The sequence below is a fragment of the Staurois parvus genome, unplaced genomic scaffold, assembly GCF_062004578.1.
Source record: "Staurois parvus isolate SC_StPar_1 unplaced genomic scaffold, SC_StPar_1.0 ptg000157l, whole genome shotgun sequence".
NCBI lineage: Eukaryota > Metazoa > Chordata > Amphibia > Anura > Ranidae > Staurois > Staurois parvus.
Genome location: NW_028317953.1, coordinates 7,144,041 through 7,167,323, shown reverse-complemented (window position 1 = coordinate 7,167,323; position 23,283 = coordinate 7,144,041). Strand labels below are relative to the sequence as shown.

Here is a 23,283-nt window from a genome sequence, read left to right as displayed (position 1 = left end):
CATTCACTTCTTTTTTTTTCCCCCACACAGGCAGGAGGAATTTTGCACTAACAGGCTCACTTCCCCCTGCTGTGGTCAAAGATAGCACTCATCTCTAGTGATGCCTGCTGGCAAAGGCAAGAGCTGTCACTCAAAGCTCCATCTCCTTTCGATCAGTGTTATCGGACAGCAGTATAGGGATGGGGATGGGTGGGGGGATTCGTCTAACTATGCTGGAATGAGTGCGGTGTGCACCTGATCCTCTGCTGGGGAGAAATATTGTATATTTCATACAAATATATATATGTATATTTATTTTTTTTTTGCAAACCACAGTTCTGCACTATTGGTGCATGGTTTCCTTCTGGTGTTCCAGTTTGCTACCGTACTCCTCCAACTTCTTTGCAAGTAAACTGGCTTCTATCTAAATTGAGCCTAGCATTTTTTGTGAATGTAGGTACTTTTTTTGGCTGTGATATGCCCATGCTATTGTGAGCGCCAGTGAAGCAGGGACATGTGCAGATGGTGAAATGTATGCTAACATTACTTATGCACACAGATAAATCAGTCTTACAGTAGACAGTTAAAATGACAGTAAAGTATTGTAAACATCGTAGAACTGCAGCCAATAAGAAATGTAATTCAGAAGTAGACAAGGAAGATTAGCCAGAACAGAAACCACTGTGTAAACCACTAAAATGTGGCAGTGGAGTTCTCAGTTTGGTAAACATTATGGAAGAACAAAAAACTGTCTCATATATCAAGTGTCAAATTAATAACCGACAGCCTGAAAAAAAAAAAAAAGATTGCAAAATCAAGCAATGTACGAGCACATAGCATGCTATAGCCGATATGTGTTTCAGCTCTACTGGAATCCGGACAATAAGCCCCTCAGTAGCTTATTAGAGAATTACGAGTGCTGTCAATAGAAAAATCAATTTTACCAAAGGATTTCTAGCCCTCTGCAGTATTAAAGAATTGACATATTGGATTGAAGGCATTACTTCTATGCAGCAGGAAGAATTTCAGGAGGGTGTGTAGTAGTCACTGGAGATAGCTGCATGATTCTTTTGAGAGCATCTTCACACAGCACAGATTGCCTTTATTACTGCAGGACATGCAGCCAGTCCACCTGTAGGGTTCACAATGGGATTTTTTTAGGCGGAAAAATAGAAAGAAATTAACTTTGGTGGAAATAGGCTCTGCAGTAGGCTTATCCAATGCTTTTCTCCTTCATAGGCTGATAATGAAATCTACAGTTCTTTTTTTTCCTGTTGTTTCTTTTTGTATTAAAAAAAAAAAATAAAAAATAGCTGTTAACACTACACTGAACACTAGATGTCACTGTCTGACACCACTTTCTGCAGAACCACACTTATGAGCATAGTAATAAATTAGGGAAGAGTGACTGTTATCACCACATTGTCAGAAAGAAAATGGAAATTAATATAGTTAGGCATGGTAAGTTGTTTTTCTTGGGGTATTCTTAGTGACACTTAAAAGTGACACTAAAAAAAATAAAGCTATACAATTATTTATTCTTATGTATAGAAATATTTTCCATTGCTCTCAGCCTCCTCCAAATCTCTAAAATCTTTTTTGCAGCTGTGATCTGACTTCCTGTTAGAGGGTGGCTACATTTATTCTCCATGGTCCCTCTGTCTGTAGGAACATAGCCACCCTCCTCTTGCTTGCTCCTGGAATAGACTTCAGGATTTATAGTGTGCATGGAACAGTGCACATGACCGCATTTAACCAGTGCCCAACCGCACTATAGCTGAAGGACGGCTACAGCGGGGTTGTATGGTTCTGGGACGACGTCCATGGATGTAATTTCAGAACACGCCCCCTGCGTGCCCCAGTGACACGCCCCCGTTGATCGCTGTGTCTTACAGACACAGCCGATCACGTCATACGGTAAACGGCCAATGACGGCGGCCTTTTACCACGTGATCAGCTGTATCCAATGACACAGCAGATCATGGGGTAAATACAGTTGCCGGTTATCGGCTGCACTTTCCTCATGCTGTCATAGTGTAAGGAAAGTACTACCGAGAACCGGCAATGGTCAGTGAAGGGATCAGCACTGATGATCATTAAACAGCAGTGCCACCCACCTGTGCCCATGAGTGCCACCCACCTGTGCCCAGCAGTGCCACCCACCAGTGCCACCCACCAGTGCCCAACAGTGCCACCTATCAGTGCAACATCATCAATGCCAGCTCATCAGTGCTGCCTATCAATGCCCATCAGTGCTGCCTATCCGTGCCACCTCATCAGTGTCCATCAGTGTCGCCTATCAGTTCAGCCTCATCAACACACATCAGTGAAGAAGAAAAATTACCTGTTTGCAAAATTATATAATAGAAACAAAGAAAACTTTTTTTTAAATTTTTTTTGTTTATAGTGCAAAAAATAAAACACCCCATGGCAATTAAATATGACCAAAAGAAATCTCTATTTGTGTGAAAAAAATTATACAAATTTCATATGGCTGCCATGTTGCATGACCGTGCAATTGTCATTCAAAGTGCAACAGCGCTGAAAGCTGAAAATTGGCCTTAGCAGGAAGAGGGTAGACATGCCCGGTAGGCAAGTGTTAATGTGCACTGCCTGTACCTAAGGGAAGTAAGACTACTTTCACACTGATATGCTGCAAAAACACAGCAAAATGCATAGGCGTATTTACTGCGCTTTCTGAACCTTTTTTAAAAGGACACATGACTTAAAAACTGCACCACAAATGCTTCTCAGAGGTGTTTTTGAGGCATTTTTCAGGCATTTTCCATTGATTTCAATGGGAAGAGGCTTTTTTGGGGCGTTTTTTTTTTAAATCACCAAACGTGCCCTAAAAATGCTGCAAACAGGAGTTTTTACACAGCACCGCAAACGCAATGCCTCTGTGTGAAAACAAATATATATATATATTCACATACATAGGGAAGCATTTTTCTTGAGCTTTTCAGGCGCTTTTTTTTTTAACGCAAAAACGCTTAGAAAAACTCCTCAGTGTGAAAGTAGCCTAAGAGGGGAAAGGAGAAGTTCATGAACTCATGGAGGACATTACACAAACACAGTAAGAATCAATTTATAAAAAAATAGATTGTCACAGCAACGTAAACTTGTATTGTGATAGTGAAGCTAGGATATAAGTATATATTTCATTTAAAGGATAAGTTCACCTTTTACCAAAAAATAATAAATGCACATTTTTTTTTGCAGGTAAAAAAAATTAGCAAATTACTATTTTTTGTTTTAGGAGCCTGAAAAGCATTACACCAGAGAACAGCTGATGGCTGGTGCCATGCACATCTCCTGCAGCCTGTCAGTGTAAGCTCCTACATCGTACGAGCAGGCAGTTTCACACTGACAGGAAGAATCCATGAACTAGCACAGTGCTCAACAATGCTGTGGTAGTTCATTAAGAACTACAAGCTGTCGGCACTTGTAATTTCCCAATTACATAACAACCCTGCATATCCATGTTTTTTTCAAATTGTGACAGCTAGCGGGGGGGATAAGATCAGGCGACCATGTGGGGGATGGGGGAGCAGGGGCCAGTCCTACAGTAACATGTTACACCCTGAATATAGGTAACATTTAATATGTTATGAAAGGTGAACGTACCCTTTAAGCAGGTAATTGCTTTTGTGAACAAGGTCAGGAAGATAAACAGACATCTAAATTGCAAATCCAGTTTAATTTCATCAAACATCCAGAATGAAACCGCAAGCATGACATAATTGTACATACATATACATATAATGTTAATATTTTGATCACACAACAGCATAACCAGATTCTTAAAATGCTATAGTGTCTGGGTTGTTGCTAGGTAAGCGTAAACTAATCTTGCAGATGCATCAAGCAAATGTGGAAAAAAAACAGGCTACACTTAGATGTGTGGTGGGGGGGGGGGAGCGGCAAAAATGTGCCATTGAGCCGCCTTTTTACCACCCCTCAAGCTGAAATAGGCAGAGAACAGGGCTTTTTACAAAAATCTACCCAACATGTAGTAAAGGGGGGCGGCAAGTCCACTGAATGCAACATATTGAGGCAAATACGGAAGTGCTGCAAAAGCCCTACAATCCCAATTACTGCATGTTTTTCAGCAAAAATTGGGTTAAAATGGGGATGAGGCAGCATCACATCACCTCTTCACTACTGGTCCATCACCTCTGAAGCGATATTCAAAGGTGGAACCTGCTTCAGTGGAGTGGGAATTTAGACGCACATCTAAATCTACCCTAACAGAGTTAATAGCCAGTCTATCTACCCATTTTAGTGAATCACTATCCTGGATGGCAATAGAAATGCAATTGTTGATCTGAATCAGCATCAGTTTGGACCATAGGCGTTCCACCAGTAGAGTAGCTCAGTGGTTAGCACTGACGCATATCTGCATGGAGTCTGTACATATTTTTATGGGTTTTTTTGCCAGGAACTCTGGTTCCCTTTCACAACTCTCAAATATAGTAGTAAGGTGACTGGCTTTCACTCATATTGTACAACCAGATGTATGTTTGTGCTAGGAATAATAGACCATAAGTGCTTCTGAAGACATATTCTAGTAAACCTGCGGGGGGGAAATTTAATTACCATTATAGAGAAGAAAACAAAATAGTTTGAAATACATATGCATACAGTATATTACCACAAATGCACAGTTATTAATAACATGAATGTGTTAGAATTAGGATTTTTGAGGAGGGAATAAAGTCAGATTTTCGGTATTTCACTTTTGTAAGGTGCCAACAAGAGGATCCACCGGATGATTCAATAGCTAGTCATGGCTTGGCCCAGATAAAGATTTTTTTGTGTGCAAATAGACTCCATTATTGAACAGGGTTACCACAAGTGGCACATTATTTGCAATCCTTACACCTCTAACTTTTAAATGTGTGGGCTAATTTTAACATGCATTATTTTACAAAGTTACATGTAGAAGGCAGATGATATCTGCTGGATTAGTAAAACCTTAAAAATGATGGCCAAAAGACAACCTTGGCTGAGAGTCATTGCTGATTCCTGCCTTAGTGACACGCCTCCTGCGCTAATGTATTCAGAAAAGGCCAAGTTATAGAAGAAATAACAGAGCTACACTTTTATTTCAGAGACTGTGCTTCTGCACCAAGTGAATGAATTCCTTCTGGTTTCATGGATTTACATTTAGGATACTCTTAACACTAGTGACTGGTGTAGCTTTCTAGAATTGTCTGGCACACAATGAACTGTGTGTACCTCTTCATTGTGGTGAGATACTGATACTAAAGGAAAAAAAGCTTGGATTGCTAAATTTAGTTATAGTTTAAAGTGACACTAAACCCAGGACCCTGCATTCACTGTATCTGGTCTCCCACAGTACACAGAGCATGGGAATGCAATTATTTTAGTAAATATAAACTGCTGAATACCTTTTCTTATCAGCAGTTAGAGCAGTCTTGTAACTTCTATCAATGTTCAGCAGAGCACTGGTTCAAGCTTGTAGGAGGAGTTTTCTTTCTCCTCTAGGAGGATGGAAAACCCCTGACCTCTGTCTGGCCCTGTGCTGATCACATGCACTCTCCCAAGAAAAAAAATCTTCTCTAGCAATACACACTAAACTGAGCATGTGCAGAATGGCTACATCTGTCTTATCAGGAGCTAAGACGTGGACATTTTAACAAGAAGAGGAGCAGAGAAGACAAGATGAAACAGCCTTTTTACACTGCAATGCAGAGGATTAACTCGTTATGTTGCACAGTGAGTATAACAAGCAGGCTTTTCTGTATATATAACTGATTTTACTGTTGTGGGTTTAGTAACACTTTAAGCCTGGCAGGTCAAGCTAGTGGTTTAGGGCCATGTGCACCCTTTATCTGGTTTAAAGCTCCCCTCCATGATATCTACCAAAAAATCTTTCAGTACCACAACTGTAAATATGATTCCCTTTTTCTTGGCCTTCCCATGCCCAAAAAAACCAGATAAGATCTGTACCCAAGATATCACTAATACCCTCTGTTTGTTCACATCTCCTCGATAGACTATGTGGGTGGGAAGAGGGTAGAACCGTACCTCATTTCCCTCACACCTCCTCAGCCCAAAGGAAACTACATGTTTCATCATGCATTGGGACATTAGTTTCTGGGTTGGACATTACTTAGGCTGGTCTGTGGGTGGTGTGGAGAGGCCTAGAAAATGATATGGGTTAGACAAAGCTGTTGTACAGTGGGCAAAACAGGGCAGAGTTTGGATAAGAAATGCAGAAGTACCTGCTCAATTAGAATACTACCACCCACTAATCCTTGGACACTGATGTGATGATGTCAGCCACAGAGCCACTTGAACTTAATATGAGCAATGAAGAGACTGATCACCCTAATGATGAGGCAGTAGTTTCTATTGTCTGGTCCCCTGAACATGAAGTTATTTCTGAGCCACTGAACAGTGAAAAGATGCATCTTGCTGGTCAGATCTTTTATCAAACAGGTAAATGGATCAAAGATTAGTATTTTGTACACTTGTGCCTACTGCAGTGCTGAAGACAAATGTTCCCCTATAAAGGGGCCTTAAAATTTACAGTTGAATTCTAGGTAAGGCTATTTTTGCATAGTTACATTAGCCCAGCTTGGACCAATGTAATTCTGCATGTGCCTTACCTAGCTGATCCCTGTGGAATCTTGCTATCACTATAGTATGCAGTGCTACTACAGAGATTGCCGCTTTTGGGTCCTGTGTCAAATGGCTGCCCTGCTGCTTAGTGGACACAGGCGTTCACTCATTCACCATGTAAACATAGGTACAGCTGTGTTCTTCCTCCGTGCCCAACGATCTTGTAGGTGTCGGAGAAGATCCGTTCACCGAGACTCGCAAATTGGCTTCTGTTGTGACAGTTCACAGCAGAAGTGATCCGCCGGTGGCACGTGCTTGCCCCTCGTGAAGCGGCAGTTCAAAATCATATATATATATTTATTTATATATATATATACACACATATACACGTGATTTTGCACAGGAGAGCGGCCCTGTAGCAGTAAAACTGCTATAGGGCAGAGAAAAAGTGGTTAATGAATGGAAAGCATTCTCAGGTTGAACGCTTTGCATTCATGGAGGAAATGCAAAATGTTCTCTGAATGGTACCTGTGTTGAAGGAGCAGCCTCCTGTGTTCACTAAGCAGCAAGGCAGCCATTTGACATGGGACCAAGAAGCTAGTGGCGATCACTGTAGTAAGCTGGACCAAGGAAACTATGTTAAAATAGCCTGGAATTCAGCTTTGAATTGAATTAAGCCCCTGCAGCCTGCCAGTCTTCTATCTCCAGTGTGAAAAGACACAGCAAGTGCACAGAAGGAGCAGGGAGAACAAGCTATATAGAGTTCCAACCTTTTACTGCAATTTTTTAAATGTAGTGATGATTTCCTCCAGAGTGCTTGCAGCTACAGAGGTTAGTGAGGGCTTGTTATAAAGTTTGTTGCTTATTGTGGAACATATGTAAATAATTAAATGCCAATTCAATTAATCTGGCGACAGTCCTTAAAGTCTAGCTGAAGCTTCAGTTGGGCTTTAAGTTCTTTGCTGTGACACCAAGGCTAGAATTTCTCACTATGCTATAGCCTCACACAATAGTGATACCTGCTGGCTGTGCACATGTTTACTGGCACTCCAAAACTGCTAGAGGTCTGTCAAGAAATATTTAACACTTTGCTTTTTATTTCTTTTCTCTATACAGCTCAGTCAGATCTGTCTATATACACAACTACACCTATTAGATTTTTACCTTATACAGACAAGTAAAATACATTCCTTGGTGCTAAAACAGAAATGTCAACTTTCTTTTGACACGGACACTTCATAACTAGAGTATTTTAAACATATTTACCTGTAAAACAGACTGGACATTTAAAGGTGCCTCCCATTCCTTCAAAGCTGTGCTCAATCAAATGGCACTGCAGTTTTGCTGGGGAGTCAAATGACTGGCTGCAGAGTTTACACTCATGATTAAGACCTTCGTCTAAAAGGATAAAATGAGAAAGAAATTACTACAGCAAGCAATCATTTTGCAAAGGAAAGCTTTCATTAAAAAAATATACATTATATTGTTAAATGCAGACAAATGAAAAATGTTTTGAAAACATTTTAAAACGTGTATCCTAAAATTCTCTCATCTTGAATTGAGTTAGTTCGTTTGGCTTTGTACCATATATGCCAGTCATGGCAGACCTATAGGGCTCCCTGAAGCACACATTAATAGGCTTAATAAACATGAAGTCAACAATGGATAGTAAAAATATCCATCCCCCAATGAGATAGCTTAGGCGCTGATAAGCCCCCTTATATGCTTGTGTACCTGTAAAAAATTTGGTTATCCACTATAAATACAGGAGCTGACTTTTTGGGGGGCCAAATACCTAATAAAGGCCCAGTAACTGTTAACAAAGCACATGTTAAGCAACAGAAGTCTTTAATCCAGCATTTAACACAACACAATGAAAGAGATTTGCATGGCAATTGACATTGAATCATTGTGTCTCTTTCGTGTTCCTTGAGAACACAGCAAGTCTGACAGATATCAGTTCACAGCATTTTAATGAAAATTATAAGAAACAATAAAAACAACATTTATACAATACTCTTTCCAACTGTGGTAGACATAGTGTTTGATAAAATTGAGAAGTTTTTATTACATTGCACAGTTTCAAACCTCTGTTTTCATAAAGCTGAACATAAAATAAATGTTATACAGTTTGTGGATAAAAACAGCAACACCTAAAAAAACTAACTCTGAACTAATATTATCATAGGGATGAAAAATCTAAACCAAACCCGACCTCCTTCTATAAAATTAGAATGTGCCCAAGCAGTTTAAACTCTGATACTGATTAGAGATCAACAATCAATGCTAATCTGTCCAAATATATGGAATGGAGTGGAGAATGATATATATGACCACTATTGCTTAGATTGCAATACCTCTAAACCACCGTTCTAACTCTAGAACAGTCCATTTACCATACAAACATCAAGCCAAACTCTGGAAATCACCATGAAAAAATGTGTGCCATCTTGAATCTAAAAGCGTAACAATGGTATTTGTCTGCAAGAGACATTGAGCATTTCTTGATCATTGCTATAACAGGCGAGTTTCCGTTTCAAATATCAAGCTGCCACAGGCAGCCATAACAATTCATCTTATTTTCTATGGGGAGCCCACATTTGAATATCTAGTTGGCATGAAGATCATGTGTAACTTGGAAGATTTGAAACCGTGGCTAATATGTCCATTACCCAATTCAAACAGGCAGCTAAGAAAGACATCTATAGAAACTTTAGTGAGCTTTGTCCGCTGATTAGTACCTACAGAGGAAAGTATGGCTTTACACAAACACCAAAATTCCTAGTGTTTGCTCCTAGCGCTAGTGATTCCAAGGCAGGACTGAAGCCTTGAAGTTATATCTTCTTTTGAAAATAAGGACAATTGTATTTGGTACAGGGATGCAGATTCCACTTCCTGGGCACTGCTTCCAAAGTGTCCATTCTATTAGTATGCAGGGGAGTGACCATAAAGAAAGGTGGGAACCTAGCTGAAAGCTGTCACTTGAGACTGCTATCAAAGTCAAATTCCTTCATTCTCTTATGTCAGTAGTGGCCATGAACGCATATACCATCAATACTTCTACTAAAGAAAAAACATTTAGTGGTGCAGGCATCTTGAAGATCCCCATTATAAAACATGTATGCAAATAAAATACTTTTACATAAAATGATATACCTATGTTTACAAAAAAGTATATTTAGTGCAGTTAAGGTATACAAGTATTAACCACCTCCCGTCCGGCCGTTGTATATAAACAGCCGGACAGTGGCAGTGCAGGGTCGGGTGGCTGTTTATAAACGGCCTCCCCGCACCCTGCTTGTGCGCGCTCCATGGGAGCGCGCAGAACCGCGAGCCGGTGCCCGCTGTGTCCACCGGACACTGTTAAACACCGATCGGACGGGACCTCTGTACGAGGTCCCGATCATGTGATTACTGATTGGCCAATCAGTGATCACATGCAAAGTAGTAAGCAAGATGTCACTTGTGACATCATTGCTTGCTACGTGTGAAATCTGTGAATGATCACAGAGGTCACATGGTACAAGGCTATTCACAACAGCCTTGTACCATGTGACAAGCTATGACCAATCAAAGCTCACTCAGTAGTTCTCATTGGCTGCAAGAATGCAGGGAGAGAGAAAGAGAAATGATTGCTTTTTTGACACTGTACTGCTAGGGTGACAGTATGTAAAAAAAAAACCCCAAAAAACAAAAAACAAATAATAATATAAAAAAAAATAAAATAAAAATGTAAACAAGATGTTTAAAAATTATAATTTTTGGTTATAAACTAATTTGGCTTATTTTTTTTTTTTTTTACTAAAAAGATAATGGAATAAATTTGGCTAAGATTTATGATTTTATAAGAAAAATGTTTTTATTCAAAATGTTTGAACTTCTTCATTTACATAGCAAAAAAAAAAAATCCCAGTGGTGAATTAATACCACCAAAATAAAGCTTTATCTGTCTCAAAAAATGGTAAAAAATTCATATGGGTACAGTGTTGCATGACCGTGCAATTGTCATTCAAACTGTGATAGCACTGAAAGCTGAACATTGCCCTGGACAGGAAGGGGGTGAAAGTGTCCGGACAGGAAGTGGTTAAACACAAGATTTTTTTTTTTTTTTTGCTTATTTAGGTACCAACATAAAAGGTAAGTATTCCAAAGAATATTAACTATTGGCAAAGAAGTAAAGTAGTTAATCTAACCCTAAGCACTTGGCAAAACAGTTTAATAGCGCATCCGCCAATATGTTCTTTTAACTACTATAGCGCACATGACACAAATGTTGTAAATGTAATGGTATCTGCCTCATCAAGCTGTCATTTTCACTAAGCTGGAGCGCTTTGCTTTCTCTATTGTAACCAAGGATGAAATAATGTGTTGGCACTTGCTGCACTTGATGTTCTCTATATACAAATCAAATCTTTTAAACAAGGTCTATAATTAGGAAATCATATAACAAGCCTTTATATTTCAACTGTCTGAATAGATGCAAACACTACCTAGTGCAGACATCACAAAAGGTGCTGTAGCTCCTAACAGAATGCAATAGCAAAGAACAATGATAAACAGCACACGCCTTCACCAAGCCAAAATTGGAAATTAGGAAGGCTTTACACCCACTACTACCACTTAGCCCACATATTTGGAGTGTGTGTGTGACTTTACATAAGGCTTGCTTTATCTGTATAGAATATAGCCCTGTATGTTTGCCATCCAATTAAAGGTATACAAAACATCTTAATTTACAGGATCATATTTTTGATAAACTGTAGTCAGTACAATTATGTTTGTTAACAGTACTGTACCATATCTTGTCCTATACCAAGCAACCCAATGTATTTAATTGCATACCTAGCCTAAAACTCCAGAAGGCAGTTCCAAGTTCAAATAAATAATTTGCTATATCCAACAACAATGCCTGTTGATTGACAGCAGGTGGGAGCAATGTGTAACACATCTGAACTGAAATGCATGTTATAGAACCTCTAGCACAGCACAGAATATATACAACTCTCAAATTTTAAATGCTTTTTCCCTGTCTTGACACAAGATTTTACTCTATCCCACGGCAATACTGAAAAGGAAGCTAAGGTAGTAACCAGGAAGGATTACCTGATTTAAGAATGCTTTCTTAACGCCAGTAGGACCAAGAAATTCAAAAGGTGTGCTCAGTTAAAAGGTCCATTTCTTTCTTACAAGGCACTTTGTGTGCTGTAGGAGTTATCAGAAATTTTAGTTGGGTGTACACATGTAATTTTTTTTTTCGTTCAACCAGCTGGTTGACCAGAAAAAAAAAAAAAAAAAAAAAAAAAAAAACCCGACAGGACCCCGCATCCACACAAATGGTGTGATGCAGGGATCTCCATCCCCAACCCCCTCGTCCCAAGTGAATACACTGATCAGTGCTTGAAGCCACAGTTTTCCAGCAGGACCAGTCAACAAAACTGTTAGACCAGATTCCATCAAAAGTAGGCCGGTTCAGCATTTATGGTCCGTGTATACCATTTGGAGATATCATGCGGGTTGACTGATATTGTTAACCAAGAGGCACAAAGTTGAGGAATGGTTCTCAATTTCTAAACACCTACCAAAGGCATATGGGCTCGTTTCCACATAGCAACAGACCCTCGATCAAATAATAGATTTTAAAGGGTCAATTCTCCCAATGTTAGGGGAAGGAAGTGGGGTGTTGGATCATGTAATTGCTTCTTATATTTCATGATGACTTCAACAGCAAGATCTTTACACTTGAGCTCCCAGATCTGCCCACCTTCCAAAGCCATTTGGGTGACCAAGCCACTCCTTAATTTAAAATAGGAAGAAGTAGCTGCAACTTCATAGCAGGGGTTGGAAGACCTTTGGTTGGAATATCCCACTGCTCTAGTCAATAACTATATTTAAAACAACAGAAACATGCAGCCCGTTAGCTTCCACCCACCTGTAACAGGTTTTGAATTAAATGGCCCTTTAAAAATGCATCAGAATTGTTTGAATAGTGTTTGTTGGTTACTGTGATTAGTCATTCTAAAGCTTTATACAGAAATGAGAATATTGGACTAATGATCGTCTGTTTTTTTTTTGCATGCTAGTCTCTTATCGAAAATGAAGAGGTTACTACAGTTACAAATTTTCTCACATAACAGAATACAACTTCAGAAGAGATGTAATGTATTTTTTTGTTTCTGAGCATGTGTGGCCTTGGTCTTCCAATTTGTTTTGGATGAGTACTGTACTGATTAAACAAAAATCATTCATTCTGGTTGTGGACAAGAATAATTTAATACTTTTTCATGAACTGTTGTGATCGGCTTTCGAACGTTGTGTACTCATGATCAGATTATCAGACGATCGCTTCTAAAGCTGTATTTTTAATCCGATTTTATGATCGTGTGTACGAAAGACAAAGTATTCAATAAATGTGTGCTGCTCTGGCTGAAGCTAACTACAGATATTCCTGATCTATTAACATGCAGGAAGTATTGAATACACAAAACACAATGTGGCATATTCACTGAATTGTAAGCTCATATGAGCAAGAGTATCTCTTATTGCATATTGTTAATTCTCCCTCTGATTTGGCTATACAACTCAACATACTTGTATTTGGAAACATTTTATGTATTTGTATTGTCCAGTCTTGTATAAGACCACACTACATAAAATAATTATTCAATATATCTACACACAGACATTAGCTGTGCTCAAAACATGCTATGAACATTAGAAATGTACCAAATATAGTATCTGCAAATGATAAAAACTCATCCTGTGCTGAGCTGCCCACATTTAAAAAGCATCAGAAGCAACCTAAAGCCCCATTACAAAATTTATAAATAAATGTTCTAGGTCTATATGCATTCCTAATGTCTCCCATGATTATGCCTTCACTTACTGGAGATCGTGGGTGTTTATTTTAGCAGCCAGTAAAATGGAGGTAAGTCACACATTTGTAACCTTGACAAACATAACCAAAGTCTAAGGATAATAAAGACCACAAAATGGGATGTATAGCGTGTAAACACTCATAGCTCTTTTATATCCCTGTCATTCCTGACAGTGTGATATACAATGATCCTGTATAACGAGGAAGCTCTCAGTCACTTAACAGTCTACAGTAACGTTTCAAAATTTAGATCAGTTTAACAGCGCTCTATTTTTTTTCTATTCAGGTTTGCAGGCTTAACAGAACATCAAATCTGCATCATGTCTGCTGGGGCTGCCTGGGGCATTCCAATGATGCCATCACAATTCACAAGTCAAATCCAAATCCGTTCGGAAAACAGTCACAGAAGTCAGCAATCTTCTGCAGACTAATATCCAGATTTTCAGACAGCTATACCTATATGTAATTATCACAAGCTGTACATGAAAAGGGACACAGATTTTAAAAATATTAGTATTTGTCACTGACACCATTTACAAGAACAAAAAATAATCATATTAAAATTAGCAGCAGATCTATTTTATTATTATTATATAGGATTTATATAGTGCCAACAGTTTGCTCAGAGCTTTACAAAATAAAGGGAGACAATACAGCAACAATACAGTTCAAAACAAGAGGGTTAGGAGGGTCCTGCTCCTCGGAGCTTACAATCTAAGAGGAAGGGGCTGGTGGTACAAAAGGTAATAATTGTGGGGGATGGACTGGTAGAAGGAATAGAAGATTCCATTATTAGGTGAAGGCAGGATAGGCTTCCCTGAAGAGATAGGTTTTCAGAGATCGCCTAAAAGTGTGCAGAGTAGGCGATAGTGTGATAGATTGGGTAGAGAGTTCCAGAGGATGGGGGAGGCTCTGGAGAAGTCCTGGAGATGAGCATGGGAGGAGACAAGGAAGCTAGAGAGCAGGAGGTCATGGGAGGAGGAGAGAGGATGGTTTGGGTGATATTTGGAAACAAGATTGGTGATTTGGAGTAATTTGGGGGCAGAGTTATAAATGGTTTTATACAGTATGTGATTGTTAATGCTTTGAATTTTAATTGGGGGGCAGAGTTTTAATGGGAAGCCAGTGGAGGGATTGGCAGAGAGGGATGGCAGACATGAAACGGTTAGTAAGGTGTAGGAGTCTGGCAGCAACATTCAGGATAGACTGAAGAGGGGATAGCCTGCGATTAGGTAGGCCAATGAGGAGGAAGTTACAATAGTCAAGGCGAGAGATAACCAGGGAGTGAATAAGTTGCTTAGTGGTTTCTGAGGTTAAAAACGGCCGAATCTTGGAGATGTTGCGGAGGTGAAGTCTACAAAATTTGGACAGTGATTGGATTTGGGGCTGAAAGGACCGATGGGAGTCTAGGATAACACCTAGTACCCTGGCATGAGGGGAGGGACTGATGGTTGTATTATTGATCTTGATGGAGAAGTCAAGCATTCCAGTTAAAACTGAAATTGCAGTTAAATCTTTGAGCTGCCATTCCCTTTTTCTTAAAATGTTGGTTGCTTGGCTGTGTCCGGCTTCAATAATTTTGAGTAACAGATGCAGAATAGGCATAGTGCCAGTGAGTATCAGATCGGTGTTGGAATTTCTTCAGTCTCTACCTATTGGGGTCAGTGACTCAATTGGGTTGATTTACTACAGGCAAATAGACTGTGCAGTTTGCTTGTGCAATTGCTCCAGAACTTAATAAAGAGAAGTTGTACTTTGCAAAGGAAACCCAATCACATGCAAGGAAGGAAAAAAGAACTGCACTTTTGCTTGCACATAATTGGATGATTTAGATTGTAAGCTCTAATGAATAGGGCCCTCTGTTTCCTTTCCTGTCAAATTGTATTGTTACTGTAATGTCTACCTTCATTTTGTAATGCGCTGTGTAAACTGTTGGTGCTATATACATCCTGTATAATAATAATGATGACGACATCAGCAGAGCTTTCCTCATTTACTAAGCTCTGGAGCAACTGCACTGAGAGAGTACTCAGTCTATTTGCCTTTAGTAAATTAACCCCAAAGTGTTGAAGCCAAAGCATCAATATGGCAGCCAGGGAACTAGCATTCTCAAAGGAAGAGCTCAGCAATAATAAATAATTTTTTCATGAATGGTGTATCTAAAGCTGCATTCAAAGTGCACAGACTTTCTACTTCATGCTTCAATTGCTTTGCACCAGAATACACAATTTTGTCAGTAATCTGTTGATCTGAAATCTTCTGATGTGAGAGATTTATTTGACCAACATATGCACTGTAGGCTCTGTAGTCTTTAACAAAAAGTCAGTACAGAGAAGTTTTTCATATTCCCCAAACTACTTCAAATCTGTTTCGGGAGTTTGCATATTATTGGATGAGCAGGGTGATGAGGCAAAGAAAACTACAGCCCCAGCAAACCTGTACACTGCTGCCTGCAGTAAAAGAAAGAAAGCTTTATTAGTAGCTCAGTAGTTTGTTGCCTGAACCTGAAAACGCAGCAATAATGTAGAATAGTGAAATTAATCAAAATATTTGTGGCTATGTTTCTTCACAGCCACTGTCCAGAACGTTTTTCTTTTTTAGTGAACTACAACCACACATATTTGTCTTAAAAACTTCATGGGAGTCCAGGTCAACAGTAAGAAGATGGCAAAACAACTGCAGTTGACTCCAGACACTAACAACCATCAGTGCAGATATACTGAGCTTCATTTCATTACCATGGATGCCTTGCATCACCATAATTTATCTGTATAAGTACCTGTGCTATTGTTCCCAACCAAGGGCAGAACAGCACACACAGGTGTGACTGGTCCCCATAGAAAAGAATGGTGATCCTCTTGCCACAAATTAAACTGTACCAGTGTGAACAGGGGTCTAAGGGTCCATTCACACTAATCACTACATACAATTCTCCATTTTACCATGCAGGCTAGGGTGCCTATAAAAAAGCACCCAGGAGGGCACAAAACGCCTGCATTACCCAAAATTTATTAATACAAAAAACAGAAAGCCAAATGAATACAGTACTCCCAAAAGATAGAATATGCAAGCATTACAATATATCCACTGTCACCCCACTAGTGTGAATGAGTCCTAAGGCCCTATTTACATCAATATGTGCACTTTTTGTGAGTCGCATTTTAGGGCAGCCCATTGATTTAAATGTGCTACCCTATGATCGAGAAACAAGCAAAAAAAGTTGTTCTACCCTAACTCAAGATACTGTGGTACCATGAATTTTGGCACATGCCAAAGTGTCTACTGTGCGTCTGCAAAGTACCAATGCTTTTTTTGGATTGTGGGAAAACACGCAATTTTGTGTGCATTCCTGCAACACACTGATGTGAAAGAAGCCCAAACGTTAGTAGTGCAAGCTCTGTAAAGCACTGAATTACAACTATGTTCTGGCATTGTGTAAGGAATGTACTATTGTGAAATTTGAAAACCTCTGATTTACTACAGTTCAAGTAGATTTAAACGCCACCATTTAATCCTTTTAATAATTAAAGTGCATTACACATGCAGCTGGCAAATGTATCCAATTCTCTGTTGATTAGTATTCTACAATCACCTCCCTAAACTGAATCCACCCTTTTTTGGGTGAACTGACTTGTTCACAGCAAGTATTCCTTTTTGAAGCTAGTAGAGTTAGTTTGTTACATTGTGCTGTAATTAGGCTGTTGCTTGCAGTTAGCTGCACAGTGGCTAAATGGTTAGCACTTCCGCCTGGCAGTACTATGGTTGTTGGTTGGTTTACATCCCAACCACTGAACCACCTGCCTGGAGTTTGCATGTTCTCCTTGTGCCTGTGTGGGTTTACACCGGGTCCTCCCACATTCCAAAGACATGCTGGTAGGTTAACTGGTTCCTGTCTAAATTGGCCCTAGTATGTATGAATGTGAGTTAGGGACCTTAGAGTGGATGCTTCTTGAGTGTTAGGGACTGATGTGAATACACACACATACAGTCATGGCCGAAATTGTTGGCACCCTTGATATTTCTCCAGGAAATCATGTATTTCTCACGAAACGTATTGCATTAACACATGTTTTGCTATACACATGTTTATTCCCTTTGTGTGTATTGGGACAAAACAAAAAAAGGGAGGAAAGAAAGCAAATTCGACATAATGTCACACAAACCTCCAAAAATGGGCTGGACAAAAGTATTGGCACCCTTTCACAACTGCGGATAAATAAGAATGTTACAAGCATGTGATGCTCCTGTAAACTCACCTGGGGCAAGTAACAGGTGTGGGCAATATAGAAATCACACCTGAAAGCAGATAAAAAGGAGAGACGTTCACTTAACCTTTGCATTGTGTGTCTGTCTGTGCCACACTAAGCATGGACAACAGAAAGAGGAGACGAGAACTGTCTGAGAACCAAAATTGTGGCAAAATATCAACAATCTCAAGGTTACAAGTCCATCTCCAGAGAACTAGATTTGCCTTTGTCCACAGTGCGCAACATTATCAAGAAGTTTGCAACCCATGGCACTGTAGCTAATCTCCCTGGTCGTGGACGGATGAGGAAAATTGATGAAAGATTGCAACGCAGAATAGTCCGGATGGTGGATAAGCAGCCCCAAACATGTTCCAAAGACATTCAAGCTGTCCTGCAGGCTCAGGGAGCATCAGTGTCAGCGCGAACTATCCGTCGACATTTAAATGAAATGAAACGCTATGGCAGGAGACCCAGGAGGACCCCACTGCTGACACAGAGACATAAAAAAGCAAGACTACAGTTTGCCAAAATGTACTTGAGTAAGCCAAAAGCCTTCTGGGAAAACGTCTTGTGGACAGATGAGACCAAGATAGAGCTTTTCGGTAAAGCACATCATTCTACTGTTTACCGAAAACGGAATGAGGCCTACAAAGAACAAAACACAGTACCTACGGTAAAATATGGTGGAGGTTCAATGATGTTTTGGGGTTGTTTTGCTGCCTCTGGCACTGGGTGCCTTGACTGTGTGCAAGGCATCATGAAATCTGAGGATTACCAAAGGATTTTGGGTCGCACTGTAGGGCCCAGTGTCAGAAAGCTGGGTTTGCGTCCAAGATCCTGGGTCTTCCAGCAGGACAATGACCCCAAACATACGTCAAAAAGCACTCAGAAATGGATGGCAAAGAAGCGCTGGAGAGTTCTGAAGTGGCCAGCAATGAGCCCAGATCTAAATCCCATTGAACACCTGTGGAGAGATCTTAAAATTGCTGTTGGGAAAAGGTGTCCTTCCAATAAGAGAGACCTGGAGCTGTTTGCAAAGGAAGAGTGGTCCAAAATTCCGGGTGAGAGGTGTCAGAAGCTTATTGATGGTTATAGGAAGCGACTGATTTCAGTTATGTTTTCCAAAGGGTGTGCAACCAAATATTAAGTTAAGGGTGCCAATACTTTTGTCCAGCCCATTTTTGGGGTTTTGTGTGACATTATGTCATATTTGCTTTTCTGCCTCTGTTTTATATTTGTTCCAATACATACAAAGGGAATAAACATGTGTATAGCAAAACATGTGTTAATGCAATACCTTTTTTGTGTGAAATACTTGATTTTCAGGAAAAATATCAAGGGTGCCAACAATTTCGGCCATGACTGTATATACATACACACACACATACATGTAAAATGCTGCGTACGTTGACGGTGCTATACAAGTACCTGTAATAAATAAATAATAGTCACATAGCTTCATGAACGTATTTTAGGGGCCAAATAAATTCATAAAGAGTGTCCCTTTTTAAGTGCATAACCCACAGAAGCCAGTCCTGAATCCATCACGTACTAGTCTCATTTTAGAGCAGTAATGAATGATCTGTTGCATGCTTTTAATTGAAATAACCTCAATGTCCTCCCAAATGATGATCATAGACAAAGCATTTTTAAAAAAAACGAAAAAGAAAAAAAAAAAGTACACAATGGCAAAATTCCTTTTGTATAGTAATAGTACAGCCAGAGAAGAAAAGGCTAGACGCTGTTGAGTGAGCATGTGTACTGTGTGGCTGTTGCATTCAAAATGACTGAGCAAGTTGAGCACAGCATCTCCATCATATTTTTGTGTTAAAGGATAAGTTCACCTTTTGCTAAAAAATAATAGATGTACGTTTTTCTTTGCAGGTAAAAAAATGTGCATTTATTATTTTTTGTTGCAGGAGCCTGTAAACCATTTCACCAGCATTCAGCAGATCGCTGGTGCCATGCAGGTCTCCTGCGGACCTTGATTCGTCCTGTCAGTATATTTGCTTGCCCATACGGAATGCACGGGCAAGTAGATATACTGACAGGAGGAATCAATGAACTACCACGGCGCCCCACAGCACCACGGTAGTTCATTTAGAACTACAAGCCGACAGCCGCTGCGGCTGTCGGGAATTGTAGTTTCTCATTCACAGAGAACTGTGAATGAGTGACGTGGCCGGGCAGGCGGAGCACCACATGGCCACGTTTTCTAAAATTATGACAGCTATTGGGAGGAGAAGATCAGCAGGAGCCAGTCTATTCATAACATGTTAAACTCTGAATATGGGTGTAACATGCAACATGTTATGAAAGGTGAACATATCCTTCAAGTTTGAACATTCCTTTGCAAATACTATTCAGATGATTCAGAACGCTTTTGGATGTGGCGCAAAGAAAAGTGTGGAAAAAAATGCTTCAAAGATAGCCAAGAATCTGTTGAAGGTGATCTCTGCCCTGCGACTTCTGGCTTTTCCCAAAACTAAAATCACTTTTGAAAGAGAAGAGATTTCAGACCGGCGATGAGAGCGTTTTGAACAATGGAAGAGATGCTAGGAGAACTGTGTGAGGTCCCAAGGTGCCTACTTTGAAGGGAATTGAGTGGTCATTGTCCTACATACAATGTATCTTCTTAAATTAATGTCTCAATATTTTTCATATTAAATGGCTGATCAGAGCTTACCCTGATATGGCCAGAACAGTACAAACTGGATTTTGAGTTACTGCATTTAAGGTAAATCGGTCATGACAAAAATACAGGGTCCTCCATTGCCAGCCACCTCCTGAAAATAATAGTAATTTTAGGATTTTTTTTTTCTTTTTCGCATGCTGGGGTTATGCAGAAGTTACAGATACAAAAATTTCTTAGTGAAGTTCTGCATTATAAAACAGAAAATGGCTTTTGTGACTTTAAACCGTAATACAATCCTCGGCACAGCGAAGACTATACACCATAAACTTATGTAACAGAGCAGACGTTTGGTGCCACAGAGGAAAACAATATAAAGAACAAGTTGAGATTTGTGTCAGTACTAAAATGCGTAGTGCATTCCATGTGTATCCATTCTGAATACAGCACCTTGGAAGTGCACACAGATATAACTGTAAAACACTGGGTAAAATTACAGCCTGCAGGATGTGCTGAGGGGAGGAAAAAAAAAAGAAAACAAACATTTCCTTGTAGGCGTCCTCCAGCACCGTTAAAGTTGTAATAGCTCAAACTGTGAAGGCTGAGAAGACGCTAGGTTTCCATCAGTAACATAGGTTGATAACACCCTTAAGGAGTCAGATCGTTAAACAAGAAATCACTTCATCAGACCCTGATCTAGGTGCCCTAACTTAATGCTCTTTTCCCTGAAACGCATTCCTAGTTCAGATACAATCAAATGTTCATTGGCTATCTCACATGCAGCTTTTATTCCTGAAGTCCATAGAGACGCCTCTGTATTGTCTGATCAACACATCAGCCATTACAGAGCACCAATTTGTAACAGTGTGCAAGTAAAGGGCTTTTTTTATACACTTCCCCTCCAGAGACGGTCCAGAAAGGTCCTTCAACCTTAGATACTGGATATGTCCATAGGCTAGCATCCAAACCAATATACTCCCTCCCGACACATTATAATATGTCAGGGAATTTACCGGGAGCATTGACCACCGCAGCAGTAAACAACGAAGAAGGATTTAAATAGCCTGCAGTTGCTATCAGTGTAGCAGCTTAAAGTGGCCTCTTTTCAGAAAGTCAGTATATATATTTTCAGAATCAGAAGAAAAAAATAAATCAGAGCATACTAAAGGTTTTCTGCCTATAAACTAGTGCAATATTTTGCTAAAAGCTGGGAAAAAACAAAACACAAAAAACGGTTTAAGTGTTGGTATGCCTATATAAATGACAGATAGGAGTGCACAGTATTGACAGATTTAGCAGAGACAGCCAGCGGATGTAATGTAAATGATTTCATCCTTTTATATCTGGAGATAACCTGCAGAAGGTAAATCAGTTTATCTGCAGATATGAAAATCAATGGCATTAAAAGGACACAAACAAAAAAACCCAATGTGTAAAAAAATCTCTCCACACACACACATATACACCAACAAACCTGTACACAACTTACTAATATACATACCACTTTAAAATATATTTAAAAAAATATTAAATTAAAAACTGTAATATATATATATATATATGTATATACACACATACAATACTGTTCAACTGCATGGTAACCCATGTTGCTAATTGGCCAATCGCATGGCAGCAACTCAATGCATTTGGGCATCTAGACATGGTAAAGACAACTTGCTGAAGTTCAAACCGAGCATCAGAATGGGGAAGAGGGGGGATTTAGGTGACTTTGAACGTAACATGGTTGTTGGTGCCAGGGTTTGAGTATTTAAAAAACTGGTGATCTACTGGGATTTTCACACACAACCATCTCTAGAGTTTACAAAGAATGCTCAGAAAAAGAGAAAATATCCAGTGAGCAGCAGTTGTGAGGACAAAAATGCCTTCTTGATGTCAGAGGAGAATAAGCAGTCTGGTACGAGATGTTAGAAAGGCAACAGTAACTCAAATAACCACTCGTCACAACCAAGGTATGCAGAATACCATCTCTGAATGCACAACACGTTGAACCTTGAAGCAGATGGGCTACAGCAGCAGAAGACCACACTGATTGCCACTCCTGTCAGCTGAGAACAGGAAACAGAGGCTACAATTCACACAGGCTCACCAAACTTGGACAACAGAAGATTGGAAAAAACGTTGTCTGTTCTGATGAGTCTCGATTTCAGCTGTGACATTCAGATGGTAGAGTCAGAATTTGGTGTAAACAACATGAAAGCATGGATCCAATCTACCTTGAATGAACAGTTCAGGCTGGTGGTGTAATGGTGTGAGGGATATAAGGTGTACCTAATAAAGTGGCCGGCGAGTCGTTTTCACCACCTCTAGATGCCTAAATGCATTGAGTTGCTGCCATGTGATTGGCTGATTAGCAATTTGTATTACCAAGCAATTCAACAGACCTAACAGTACCTAATAAAGTGGCCAGTGAGTGTATATATACACACACAAAATAATACACACACACACCCCTAAGGATAGTTAAAACCAGCAGTACAGTGTAGTGTACACACCTGGGCCTAACCAACAACCAACTTTCTGATTGCTAGCACTGCCTGCCCTGCTCCCACCTCTTGAGACTTGCCGTTGGACAACTATCACATTGATGAACCAATAACAAGACTCAGGAGATGAGCAGAGCTGTCAGTGACAGGAAGTGGTCAATATTTACATCCCAGAGCACCCCAAAATTTAGGGCTTTGAGTGATCTACGGAAAACTGGTCATCGCCACAATGCTGGCACGATCATATAAGGGGATATCATTATTAGGATAAAGGCTTTTAAACCAGTATAGTTTATGTATTAAAACATAAAAAAAATACTTCCTTTTACAGGATTATGCATATTTATATTCAAAATTTCAGTTGAAATTTTAAGGGGACTAAACATAAAAAAAAATTTGCTTTGCATATCTCTCAGGATTAATAATACTTGTAAATATACTGTAGCAGGGACTTCA

At 39.7% G+C, this 23,283-nt stretch overlaps 1 protein-coding gene across 6 annotated transcripts in view; it reads right to left on the bottom strand.

Moving 5' to 3' along the window:
• Nucleotides 1–23,283, bottom strand: part of ZNF521 (zinc finger protein 521) — a 444,451-nt gene that overhangs the window by 77,659 nt on the left and 343,509 nt on the right. For all 6 annotated transcript variants that reach the window (XM_089675720.1, XM_089675714.1, XM_089675719.1 and 3 more), the window contains one exon: nucleotides 7,837–7,968. In XM_089675720.1, the coding sequence (XP_089531846.1) occupies nucleotides 7,837–7,968 (132 nt within the window). The remainder of the gene's footprint in view (nucleotides 1–7,836; nucleotides 7,969–23,283) is intronic.